This window comes from Muntiacus reevesi, chromosome 4, assembly GCF_963930625.1.
Source record: "Muntiacus reevesi chromosome 4, mMunRee1.1, whole genome shotgun sequence".
Taxonomy (NCBI): domain Eukaryota; kingdom Metazoa; phylum Chordata; class Mammalia; order Artiodactyla; family Cervidae; genus Muntiacus; species Muntiacus reevesi.
In genome coordinates, this window is record NC_089252.1 from 171,520,113 (window position 1) to 171,534,491 (window position 14,379).

At 39.0% G+C, this 14,379-nt stretch overlaps 1 protein-coding gene and 1 pseudogene across 1 annotated transcript; both read right to left on the bottom strand.

Moving 5' to 3' along the window:
• Positions 1-2,649: 2,649 nt before the first annotated feature.
• Positions 2,650-3,600, bottom strand: LOC136167591 (olfactory receptor 6C2-like). Its single transcript, XM_065935099.1, has one exon. The coding sequence runs from the start codon at positions 3,598-3,600 to the stop codon at positions 2,650-2,652; it is 951 nt and encodes a 316-aa protein (XP_065791171.1).
• Positions 3,601-13,102: 9,502 nt separating this feature from the next.
• On the bottom strand, positions 13,103-14,032 carry LOC136166425 (olfactory receptor 6C2-like; annotated as a pseudogene).
• Between the last annotated feature and the right edge of the window lie 347 nt (positions 14,033-14,379).

Genomic DNA, 14,379 nt, shown 5'->3' on the forward strand with positions numbered 1-14,379 from the left:
CCTTTATTGAGCCCATTTTTGCATGAAATGTTCCCTTGGTATCTCTAATTTTCTTGAAGAGATCTCTAGTCTTCCCTATTCTATTGTTTTCCTCTATTTCTTTGCATTGATTGCTGAGGAAGGCTTTCTTATGTCCTGGCTATTCTATGGAACTCTGCATTCAAATGGGAAATCTTTCCTTTCTCATTTGCTTTTCACCTCTCTTCATTTCACAGCTATTCGTAAGGCCTCCTCAGACAACCATTTTACCTTTTTGCATTTCTTTTCCATGGTGATGGTCTTGACCCCTCTCAGTAAATAAATAATGGGGTTTTCCTAGTGTTTCAGACAGTAAAGAATCCTCCTGCAATGCAGAACACTCCAGTTTGATCACTGGGTTGGGGAGATACCCTGGAGAAGGAAATGGCAACCCATTCCAGTATTCTTGCCTGGAAAATCTCATGGACAGAGGAGACTGGCAGGCTACAGTCCCTGGGTTCGCAAAGAGTTGGGGCATGCTTAAGTGACTAGCATTTTCAACATTTTGGTGAGTAGCTGTGTAATCCTCTGATCTTAAGAAAGTGCATCTGATTCAACCTTTATTAGTAAACCTTTATTAGCCCATAGGACAGAGGAACCTGGTGGGCTACAGTCCTTGGGGTCTCAAAGAGTTAGATGTGACTGAGCGACTAACACAAATAAATAATAAGTATATTAGGTCTCCTCACCCTAAGTCTAGTCACTGCAGTGACATGATGACAACCAAGTCAGATATCCTGTGTGAGCAATTCTAAACCCACAGGTAATGCATGCATGCTGTCGTTTCAGTTGTGTCTGACTCTGTGCGACCCCATAGACTGCAGCCCGCCAGGGTCCTCTGTCCATGGGATTTTCCAACAAGAATACTGGAGGGGTGCCATACCCTCCTCCTGGGGAATCTTCCCAACCCAGGGATCGAACTTGTGTCTCCTATATCTCCGGCATTGGCAGGTGGGTTCTTTACTACTAGCGCCACCTGGGAAGCCCGTAGGCAGCAGACGAGGAGAAATAATTCTCTACTTATAAGGAAAAGGAGGCAGCTGTCCGCTCCCTTCCAGAAAGGGTCTTCTCTTTACTCTAACCATTTGATAGGGAAATAAAATGTCTCTAGGAGTCAGATAGATCCATGCAGGTCTTAGCTTTTACAATTTAGAGATAGCATTCAAGTTCCTGAGTTTCCTTCTTCTTTGATGTGTACAATAATTAGGGGAAACAATTCTAGTCTTCCTGGAACCTTGGTGTTTAACCTAAAGACAGTCTTTAGCTGTAACCATTTGAGTTGCTAGGGGAGACAGAAATTTATTATTATCTTTTTGGATCAGAGAAATTAACTAGCCAAATGGCTACTGTAGGTCTATTTCTTAAGGCAGGAGAAGAGTTGGGAATTGGCATTCTCAACTGCCAATTAGCAATCCCAAATGCCAGTCAAGAGTTGACATTTTATAGGAACAATAAGAAATCCAGGGAAAATTCATACTCCCACATTTATCTGAATACTCTTCTAGACTCATATACCTGCCTTTCACTCTCTAATGTTTCTTGAGAATGGAACCTTCCTAACTGTAAAATAGTTTAGTTTACCATACTTTAAAAAAAATTATTTTTTTAGGCTTTTAAAAAATGATTAATGCTTTCTGTTTTTAGTTAAAAAAAATATTCTTTAGCCACATGGAACTCTGCTCAATATTCTGTAATAACCTAAATGGGAAAAGAATTAGAAAAGATTAGAAAGAAAGAGACACATGTATATGTATAACCGGTGGAGAAGGAAATGGCAACCCACTCCACTAGAGTCGGATATGACTAAGTGGCTGAAACAACAGCAGCACGTGCGTGGCTGCATCGCCTGCTGTCGACCTGAAGCTAACACAGCATTGTCAGTCAGCTACACACCAGTGTACAAAAGATTCTTTACCCCAAGATCATGGAGATATTCTTCTAATTTCATCTAGAAGATTTATTAGTTTTCTTTTCACATTTTTAAGATTAGAGTCTGATCATCTCTTAAGAAAAAGCATTAAGGTGTTATAATTGATTACCATAATATGTTGTCTTAGAGATACAGTCATCAGTATCAAAGTGGCAGACAAGCACATACTTGACAGAAAGTGTATCCTACAAGGAAATAAATCTGTGCATATGACTTCACAAATAATTTCCCCTTTTGAATACAGCTTTATTGAGGTATAATTGATATTCACATATTTAGCATATGTGTAAATTACATATTTTCACAGAAATTCACATTACTTAATGTATACAATGAGTTCAGACATATTCATACACTGGTGAAACCGTTGTCACTGCTGTTCCTGGGAGATTTGGGACTCAGCTTAGGACGTATCAGTCAGTAAAAGAGGAGTAGCTGAGCACCATATAATAGTACATTGATATTGCCTACGTTTCTTGGTTCTGTAAGTAACAGACATTGTTATAAATATTAACAGTGAATTTCCCCCATGTATTCCTGGAGATAGATTGAGCTAAAAGGATTATCAATACACGTATTAATGGTAGGTACTAAGTGTCACAGAATGAGGTTGTGATTATAAAACCATGGCTAATATACCATTAGAGAAAAATACAATGAATACCAAGGAATTCTTTTACGATTTGTTTTTTTTTTTGTACTCAGTAATCATTTAGTTTTTTGAAATTGAATGCAACCCTTTTGATCATGTCTTTGAAAGCTTGTACCACTTGTTTGTTCCTCAGAGTATAAATGAAAGGATTCATTACGGGGGCAACCGAAGTTGTTAGCACTGACACCACCTTATTCATAGCTACCCCTTCTTTTGCATGTGGTTTGATGTAGATGAAAATGCAGGTTCCATAAGTGATAGAAACCACAGTTATATGGGAAGAACATGTAGAAAAAGCCTTTTTCCTTTGCTGGGCAGGAGGGAATCTGAGAATGGTCCTGATGATGTATGTATAGGACATGACTACACACACCAAGGTGAACAGGAGTGTCAACACAGCCAGGACAAAGACGAATCGCTCTAGGAACTCTGTGTCTGAGCAAGTAATCTTCAGGATGGGAGCAGCATCACAGCCAAAGTGGTCTATGACATTAGAGTCACAAAACTCAAGCTCAAAGCCCATGCCAAAAGGTGGAATGACGATGATTAGAGCAATCATGTAACAGCCAATGAGGAACTTGATGCCGACCATGTTGTTCATGATGGTTGTGTAATGCAGGGGTTTGCAGATGGCCACATAGCGGTCATAGGACATGGCCGTCAGGAGGAAAAACTCAGTCACAGCCAGGATAACAACAAAAAATAATTGAGTGGCACATGCATTGTATGTAACAGTATTGTCCCCAGATGCCATTGTGTAGAGGAATCTGGGAATACAGACGGTTGTGAATGACACTTCCAAGATGGAGAAATTCCGGAGGAAAAAATACATGGGTGTTTTGAGGTGAGGATCTACCAAAGTGAGAGTGATGATGATCAGGTTTCCAACAACACTCAAAAGGTAGGTTAGAAACAAAAAGATGAATAGCAAAATCTGTAGATTTGCATCATCGGTTAGTCCCACAAGGATGAATGTTGTTATTGCTGTATAATTTTTCATCCCTGATTCCTGACTGTGGTTGTGTCTATGTGTTAAAAAGAAAGAGAGAAATTAGATCAGAGAACTAGACTGTTACATGAATTAGCAGAGAGATGACATGAAATTCCTAGTTAATGTTAACTTAGTTACATAAGCCAAGGTTTTATTTTATTTACCTGTGAATCAAGAATGCTATTTTATTTGCCTGTTAATGAAGAATGCTATTGGAGCAGCAGTTAATTAACCATTATTGCTACTGGATTCCCACTGTTGAGCATTATACTGGATACTAGTCAGAAGACTCTACTTAAAGATTCTTATTACTATATCAGTGTAGTATTAATTCAATAGCAAAGGAATTATTTGGTCACCAACCTAATGGAAAAGAAGCTAGGCTTTATTATCAGTGTTAATGAGCAGAAAAACACTGTCATAAAAATATGCATGGTTTATAATTTCCTGACAATAAAACCTCAAGCTGTGCTGTCATCTTGGTTCTATGGGATATAGGGGTGACTACAGTTAAGGTTGTGAAGTTAAATTTTTTCTCCTCTCCACCTCTGCTTCCTTGTGATGATAAACCACGTTCTCCTCTAAGGCGCCTCACATCTCTCTGCTGTCTTCCCTTTTAAAAGCACAGAAGTATGCTCCCAAGTGTATTCAAAAGGTAGAATCAGAGTAATTTTCAAAACCTTACATAAGATCCATTTCTGTTTATAATCACTCACTGGAGTTCCATAACGCTTGGAATAAAAGACACTTTACTCTGGTTTATAAGATATTTCATGATCTCATTGCTGCGAAATGCTCCTAATTTGTCTCTAGTTTAGCTGTTTGGATCTTCTGTTCCTTGAAGATGCCAAATTCTTTTCCACCCCCGACTGAAAGGTTGTTGCTGAACCTCGAAAAGACACTGGGAAACTTGGCCTCCGGAGGAGAAGAATTCAATCCAGGGCCAGAGACGAGGCTTAATCGCTCAGAGCTTTCTTGTAATAAAGTTTTATTAAAGTATAAGGGAGATAGAGAAAGCTTCTGACATAGGCATCAGAAGGGGGCAGAAAGAGTACCCCCTGCTAGTGTTAGCAGTGGAGTTATATGCTCTCCAGTGAATCAAAAGAATGTCTGGAGGTTGTAAAGACCTCACCAGACCTACTCCCATAATTTACATTTTAAGATAACAGGATTAGCCAGAAGGTTTAATCCAGAGACTGTCGTCAGGCAGGATTCATTATTGTTATATAACCCTAAGGAATGTAGAGGGGAAAAAAAGTTTGTCCTTTCTTCCTCCTTGAGAATTCCAGACCCCTCTCTCCTTGGGGACCCCTAGACTTCTTATCAACCTGCTTAGGAAGTGACTCTCTCACGACCTTTTGCAGTTTTCTCTCTTCTAGAAATGCTCTGTTCGCACTCTGGATCTTATTTTTCAGGTGCCAACTTAAACATAATCCCCTCAAAGATGCATCTCTGAGGATCCTATCTCTATTGTTTCTACCTCCAATGTTGTGAGCACACTCTCTGTTTATTTCTTTTATTATCCATTTACTTTTTACTTTCATCCTCTACTTGATAGCAAGTTCCATGAGAGCACAGATGGATTTATTTTGTAAACCACTGTAAACCCAGGGCTAGATTTTTTCCTGGCACTAGCAGATACCAATACAAGTTTACTGAGTGAACGAGGCTGGGCATTTTGTCCTCGATAACTGATAGACTAGTTTCGTTTACAGTGTAACTGAAAAGTTACATCATTCACTTAGATTTTAGGTTTTAATCTTCACTTAAGGATCTCAGTGTATTGAGGCAATTCTAGAAATCAGAAAGATACATGATCAGTTTTAGTCATCATCTCCCATAATTGCACTCAGCTACGTCATCTGTACCTGAGACTGAATAATTAACCTTTTAAAGCTACTCGGGGTTGGGAGCGGTGTCTTGAGGGAAGGATTGCAGGGGGAAGGAGGCGGCCTGGTGGTAAGGCTTTCCCTTTGTTCATCTCTTTGCCTCATTTTCTCAGCAGGAACTTGGCTGCGGAGAATTGTCACCCAGTCCTAGGTCTCCTCTGAGAGAGCCCATCTGGGTTAATTATAAGACATAGGGATGGGACTTCTCTGGTGGTCCAGCAGGAGGATATGGGGCTTCCCTGGTGGCCAAGATAGGGGATATGGGTTCGAACCCTGGTTTGGGAAGTGAGATCCCACATGCTGCAGGGCAGCTAAGCCCGTGAACCACAGCTACTCAGCCTGCACTCTAGAGCCCGCAAGCCACAGCTGCTGAAGCCACAGGCTCTCCAGCCCGTGCTCCACAACCAAGAGAAGCCACCACGAGAAACCCTCAGCTAGAAACCACAGCTAGAGAATGGGCTCCGCTCAGTGCAACCAGAGAAAGCCCACCTGCAGCAGTGAAGACCCGGAGAAGCTTAAAAAAAGAGAGATGGGGGTTAAGAGTGGAAGTTCTGGAATAAAATAGATACCAGGGCTTGATAATGGGTTCACACATGGTCATGAAACTTTGGAAAGTTCAGTAATGGGCTCTGTTTCCTGGTCTGTGACATGCAAATAATAATTGTATGTTTTTCCTGGTTTAGTGTAAAGATTAAATACATTAATTCTTCCAGGCTCTTAGCATCCTGCCTGGCATAGAACAGATACCAAATACATTCTATTCATTCTGTTTCTTCTTCCCGGACCTACTGCCTCTCCCTGTGTTCACATCCTGTCTCATAGGTTTCCCCACCTTATCCCTAGATTTACCTCTCACCTCTTACTGTATTCTGTATACATATTTTAAGTTTGCTGGTATCTTTGAGGTTAAATACAAAATTATAAGGTCCTCTTAAGTTCCACAAATGTAATATTCATTGATAAGTCTGTTTACATGAAAGTAATTCAAATATACACAGTGTAACAAGTGACTTATTCTCTCTGAATCTCGTACATTCATGATCTACACTGTTTATACTTTCTAATGTGACTTCCTGCCCAAGTCTCTTAACTCAAGCGTGGTTCCTTGGGATGCTCACTCCCTCTCAGTAACTGCAGCTTTCACAGTCTCTCCTTGCCCTAGGGTCCTCTTACTTCATCTCATTGTGCTTGAGAACTCCCCAGAAATTCCCCCGCTAATTTATAAGAAATCTCTTTTATGACCTCTACATGTTGCCTTATCTCTTTCTCTTTGAACTATTGCAAAGAACAAGAGAGAAGGAAAAAAACCTTAGTCAAATGGACACCAGGTTACAGTAAATGAAACGGTCAAGGACTTAAGAGAGCTACATAAATTGAGATGCAAATCACCTTAATAATTATTTTAGCCAACCCTCTAATTTTAAAGATAGAAATCGGAGGGTCAGCAGTCACCAGGCTCACTAGGAGCAAAGTCTAAGGAAGAATCTAAGTTTTCTAAATCTGATTTCTATGCTTTTTTTTTTCACTGTGCCAAAATTAGGAGAGAATTTCAGGGTTTTTTTGGTTTCCCTGATTTCCACTCACCCCTTAGGAAGTTCACCACTTCTAATGTGTGTGTGTGTGTGTGTGTGTGTGTGTGTGTGTATGGGTGTGTGTTTTAATCTTCCAAGGGTACTCAGTCCATTCTAACTGATTCCTCAGTCTCTATATTACTTCAGGGAACACTTACTGTCAGTGCTGTAGGAAGAAATAAATTCACCTAGGGTTTTAGAAGCTGGTAACCATATTTATGTTACTCACTCCAGGCATATCTATGTTTTTAATTGAAGAATAAACTTCTCATGAGGAAATTCCTGGGATAAGAATAGGCTTTTAATGGAGATATCAGCATAGAGAATCCCCTTTTCATTTTATTCAATTTAATTCACAAAATTCTTCAAGGAAGGTAATATTTATAAGGCAGGTACTAAATGTTAATAATTATGTTAAACATTTAGAGTACATCATTTAATTCTCAAAACAGCTCTCTGAGGCTGGTTGTAATTTAATCCTCATTTTACAATTGAGGAAATCACAGTCCAGAAATATTTAGAATTGTGCCCAAAGTCAATGACTTAGGATTCGGTAAAGCAGGAATATTAACCATCTGTCTATATGACCCAGCTCATAACCACTATAAAACACTGCCTTCTCAACTCTTTATTTGACTGATTTATTTCTCCTCTTTATCTTTTGAGAAACAGAAAATGACCAACATCTTCTCTGTGATGCTATCTGTCAAGTAACTTTCAGGGGATGAAATCAATCAGTGCCCAAGGTGTATTTATTTCTGAGCTAAGGGTTACAGTAGAGTGACAGTTGGTCTTCAACAGTAATAATTCATTACATTTGTAGGGTTTCCCTGGTGGCTCGGACAGTAAAAGAACCTGCTTGCCATGCAGGAGATGCTGGTTTGATTCCTGGGTCAGGAAGATCCCTGGGTCAAGAAGATCCCCTGGAGAAGGAAATGGCAACGCACTCCAGTATTCTTGCCTTGGAAGTCCCATGGACAGAGGAGCCTGGTGGGCTGCAAGGTCCATGGGGTCACAGAGAATCAGACAGAGTGAGCAACTAATGCACACATTTGTAGCAAATGGAATGTTTCCCATTTGCAGTCACTGTCTCTAGGGCCTCTGGTTTCTCTCATCACTGGGATGGAACAAGATCTTCCCAGGAGATCTCAATTAATTTGGAACATGAATGTTTTTTCTTGGATGTTTCCAGCTATTTCCCATAATGATCTTCAGGCGAGTTTCCCCTGAGACTAGGGAAATGTGGCTTTTCCCTTCTCACTGGGGGTGCAGCATCTATTTCCAGTATGTGCTCAGATCTCACTTCAGAGTCCACTGTCTCGCATTGATGGACAGGGGTCTGACTTGGGTGTGTAATAAATGGTTGCTCAATATACTGCTTCTATCTCAGGTACTGTGGGACCACTCAGGGAGTGACCAACCTGACCAGATGGTAAAGTTGAGTAGCATTCCTATCATCCTTCCTTGTCTTCTGATCTCGCTTCCCAGTGCCTGCATATGATGTCCACCAAGCTCGCCTCAACCTGGGATAAGCCCTGTGAACCCACAATATTCTAACTTCTCTCTTTGCAAATATCTGTTATTATCTTAGTCTCACCTGGAACATATTGGGTAAATTCATGCAGAATAACATACAAAAGTTCATTGATATATTGTGGCATCTTATTAATAGCCCCTGGAGGAGGAAATTGCAACCTGTTCCAGAATTCTTGCCTGGAGAATTCCATGAACAGAGGAGCTTGGCAGGCTACAGTCCAGGGGGTCACAGAGTCGGACATGACTGAGTGACTAACACACACTTATTAACAGCACGGTTTTACCCTCTCAACTATATTTTATGGTACTGCTCATTGAATACAGGGAATTATCTCTAATGGTAGATATTCAAGCTTCTGAGCAAAATAGAAACATTAGGGAGATATTTTTGCTGGATTAAGAGAAAAGGAAGTCTTAGGGCCTCACACATGGGAGACTACATTCTTCTCCTGAAAATTCACTGGCCTAGCCTTCAAACTTTCCCAGAGGACCCCTTTCTGAAGTCTTATTAGAATTCAAATGTCGCGTGTCCGAGAATAGAGTAACATTGGATATAACTATTGATTTCTATTGTTAAACACTGTTCTTAACTCTTCTGGACCTGGGTTTTTGAAACACCTAGGTCAAAGCTTTCTGTCCAGTAACTTTGAACCAAGTAAATCATGCTCACCTTTCAGGTAGCTGCTCATGGCTTCTGTGCAGTTTAACCGCAAAGACCCTTCGGGTGACTCAGAACTCAATTTAACCGCAAAGACCCTTCGGGTGACTCAGAACTGAGACGACTTTGTTAGCTGACGGTGTGTCCTACAATATTTTTCACACACTCACACACTTGCACTCACGGGCAAGTGTGAGTGAGCAAAGATCTCTTAGGGTTCCATTGCCCACAATTTCCCAGGGAATTTTCTCAGATGTCCTTTTATCTTCTACAGTCTTAAAAGGAAACCAAATGAAGGATATTTTCTGACTTAATTCTAGGAAAAATGCTCATATGCTCTGTATAGTTAAAAGAATTAAGGACTCTTGTCATTGGTGAGAAACCCTTTTTGGTTTGGGCAAACTGATATCCTGACCTCTGTACAGAAAGAGAGCACTCTCTGCAAATCGTGTATTAACAAGAAATATAAGTTATATCTGGTCCTCAACAGGTGAGCAGGGATCATCTGATTAAACAAACAATTCAACGCCTTGGGACCGTAGGTTCAAAAGTCGCCAATTAACCTATTTTGCAATTAACTTGGGGTGGAAAAAATACTGTTATCAATAGGAACTGTGTCCTTGGAGAAAGGAAGATGTAACAATAGAACCAGAAATAGGTCAGGTGCAAAACAGTAAGTGTTTGTTGTTGATGAGTCATAACTGTGGTTCTTTTCACCATTGTTTTCATTGTTTAAGGAATTCTGCTGAGTTCAGGGAAGAAGCTCTCGGGAATGCGAAGTTGCTGCTCTTGGTGAAACCACACCTTCTTCTATTGTAGGAGAATTAGCTCTTCCCTTGATTTTGGGCACCCATTCATCTCACGTGTGTTTTGCCCAACTACACGACTCATTATTACAAGTACTTAGGAGATTGCACACTCATGATTCTAAAGTAAAGCAACATACCTCACTATCAGAAGGTTTTATTTTTTTGTAAGTAACATGGGTAGGAAAGAGGAAAACTAATGATTTCAGGTCCACTTGGACACACCACAATTCACTTTGATTCATAACTCACTAAGAGTTATCAAGAATGCATTTTGAATTTTATCAATTTTAGAAACATCTAGTAAATTAGACTCAATGGACATGAATTTGAACAAACTCTGGGAGATGGTGAAGGACAGGAGAGCCTGTCATCCTGCAGTCCGCGGGGTCAAAATAGCTGGACACAACTTAGCACTGAGCAGCAACAAAATTCAGTCAGCTCAGCCGCTCAGTCGTGTCCGACTCTTTGCGACCCTGCGGACTGCAGCACACCAGGCTTCCCTATCCATCACCAACTTCCAGAGCCTGCTCAAACTCATGTCCATTGAGTTGGTGATGCCATCCAACCATCTCCCTCTGTCGTCCCCTTCTCTGCCTTCAATCTTGCCCAGCATCAGGGTCTTTTCCAGTGAGTCAGCTCTTTGCATCAGGTGGCCAAAGTATTGGAGCTTCAGCTTCAGCCTCAGTCCTTCCAATGAATATTCAAGATTGATTTCCTTTAGGGTTGACTGGTTGAATCTCCTTGCAGTCCAAGGGACTCTCAAGAATATTCTCCAACATCGTAGTTCAAAAACATCAATTCTTTGGTGCTCAGCCTTCTTTATGGTTCAATGCTCACATCCATACATGACAACTGGAAAAACCAAAACTATTGATTAATTTCTTTAAACTTTATAGTACCATTTAAGCTTTTTATTTTTTCAGATCATTTTAAAAACAAGTAGTTCATTTTACTAAGATTTACATTTACTGATATAATATTTTTAAGGCATTTTTATCTTTGCTACCTAAGCGGTATCTATCAAAGTCTCTCCATTCTGATTCTGTCTTTATATCTTATCTTTATATTTTAATATATTTGCTTAGAGTTTTAAAAAATTCCATTAAAGTTGAAAGTTTAACTTTGGTCATCTTTTCCAAATATGTGCCTTTAAGTTTTATACCCCTCAAATCTGGCTGCTGATACAGGATCACCAGTGACATTTAAATTTCAAATAAACAGAAATATTTCTTTAAAAAAATGCCTCAAATGAACACTTTCAGTGCATGATACATGCTTGAATGTGTCATATTGGTATTCAGTTTTATGATAGATACATTCAATATAAACTTATATTTTAAATTGTATGAATTACAATTGAACTTGTATGAATAATGATATGAATTAAATACAGATGTGGATAAAATGTAAATATAAGATTTTAATATTAATGAAATATAAATGTATTTTATATAGCACATATAAGTTCATTTTTTGATGGAATATATTGTATAAGTTGTATTTGTATATAGTACTGTTATATATTTACATGATGAATACTCATATCATTATATGAGCTTTTAAAGCTTTGTAACAGCAGAATGTATAAACAGATATTCAGTGAAAGCTCATTTTCATCACCTTATCTGTATATGCTTGGTTACCTATCCATATATTTCCACTACTTTTCCAGTGTTCTAATGCATTTTTAGGCATATGTATAATTAGATGATGTTTTCATCTTTTTCTAAACAGAAAGGATGTGTGCCCTGTTTTGCATCTTTCTTACTTAAATATATAGCATAATGGAAAATTTTCTATGCCAATACACAAAGAGCTTACTTTATTTTTTTTAATAAATGTAAGGTATTCTACAGAATGGAACTTCTGTGGAATAGAGCAGTCTTCTGTTGAAAAACATTGCACTTAATGCCTTTTGCTATTACAAAAAATGCTGAAAAGAATGACTTTAAATGAATATTGCTTCACAGATTTATTCACATACCACAAATTGGGAGAAAATATTTGATTTTCAAATATCAAATATCTGATAAATGACTTGGATCAAAATACACAAAGAGTTCTTACAACTCAGTAAGAAGACAAGCAACCTGGAGCTTCCTTATCAGTCCAGTGGCTAAAACTTCAGGTTTCTCATGCAGGGGGCATGGCTTCAATACCTGGTGGGGGGATTGAGAACCATGCATGCCATGTGATGCAGTCAAAATTGAAAAAAAAAAAAGACAAGCAACCCAATTAAAAATGGGCAAATTTTTCAAATAGAAATTTCACCAAAGAAAATATACAAACAGATGATAAACATAGGAAAAGACACTCAATATCATTCATCATTAGGGAAAGGCCAATTAAACCCATATTGTGGTGCCATTACACATTCATGAGAATGGCCATAATAAAAAGAGTTAAAATTCAAGTGTTGGTGAATATGTGACGAAACTGGACCCTTTACATATTGCTGGTGGGACTAACACGGTACAGATTTAGGAAACAGCTCTGTAGATACCATACAACTCAACAACTCCACTTTAGGTACAAAAGAATGAAAACATATGTCTCACAGTGACATGGAAACAACCCAAATGTTCATCAGCTGGTGAAGGAAACAATGAATGTAATATATCCATGTGATGGAACACTACTTGCTGTAAAAAGGAGTAAGCTCCTAATAACTGCTACAACATGAGTGAACCTCAAACACATTATGCCTAATAGAAGAAGTTAGACACAAAAACATATATATTTCCATTTGTATGAAAGGTCCAGAAAAGGCAAATTTATAGAGAAAGAAAATAGATCAGTGTTCCTACTTGGAGGTGAGGGGGCAAAAGTGGTGACTGACTGCCGATGGTCATCAGAAAAATACTTGGGGTGATGGAAATGTTCTAAAATGGATTATAGTGGTGACTGGACAGCTCTGTTAACTTACTTGAGTGTATTCAATTTTACAATCAAAACTTGTGAATTTTATAATAGTTAAGTTACATCTCAATAAAATTGTTGAAATAATAAGAAGTTGTTTTACACTTTGATCTTTTAAGTTCACTAATCTTAGTTCTTTGAAATGGATGCAACCCTTTTGATCCTGTCTTTGAAAGCTTGTACCACTTGTTTGTTCCTCAGAGTATAAATGAAAGGATTCATTACAGGGCAACTGAAGTTGTTAGCACTGACACCACCTTATTCATAGCAACTGCTTCTTTTACATGTGGTTTGATGTAGATGAAAATGCAGGTTCCATAGGTGATAGAAACCACAGTTATATGGGAAGAACATGTAGAAAAAGCCTTTTTCCTTTGCTGGGCAGGAGGGAATCTGAGAATGGTCCTGATGATGTATGTATAGGACATGACTACACACACCAAGGTGAACAGGAGTGTCAACACAGTCAGGACCAAGACGAATCGCTCTAGGAACTCTGTGCCTGAGCAAGTAATCTTCAGGATGGGAGCAGCATCACAGCCAAAGTGACCTTAGAGTCACAAAACTCAAGCTCAAAGCCCATGCCAAACGGTGGAATGACGATGATTAGAGCAATCATGTAACAGCCAATGAGGAACTTGATGCAGACCATGTTGTTCATGATGGTTGTGTAATGCAGGGGTTTGCAGATGGCCACATAGTGGTCATAGGACATGGCCGTCAGGAGGAAAAACTCAGTCACACCCAGGACAATAAGAAAAAATAATTGAGTGGCACAAAGATTATAGGTAACAGTATTGTTCCCAGAGGCAAGCATATACAGATATCTGGGAATACAGACAGTGGTAAAAGAGACTTTTGAATGAAGAAATTCTGGAGAAAGAAATACATAGGTATTTTAAGGCAAGAATCTGTAAGGGTGAGGGTGATGATTGTCAGGTTCCCAATCACACTTAGCAGATAGGAGATGAACAAAAAGATAAAAAGCAAAACCTGTAAATTTGGGTCATCTGTCAGTTCCACCAGGATGAACGTTGTTAACACGGTGTAATTTTTCATCACTGACCTCTGACGTCTGCACCTTTTGTTCGTTAAAAATAAAGTAGAAATTGGATATGAGTTGGGTTCAAATGGCTTAGAAATGAGAGTAGAACAAGAATGCCAGGCAAGACAGTATAATTTTATTTGATAACATGATTGCATTGGTGACTCATGCTCCTCCAAGATTCATACAATAGTGTGGCCAAAAGCTGAATTAAACATTCTGATCATTGTACTTATAAGTCTGAGGTACAAGACTCCCAGATTAAAGCCCTCTAGAGAATGAACCTCCTTCAGATGACATCAGTCATGTAGAAAAGGAAAAATAAAGGCAAAAACATTATTTATCATGAATAATATAACCA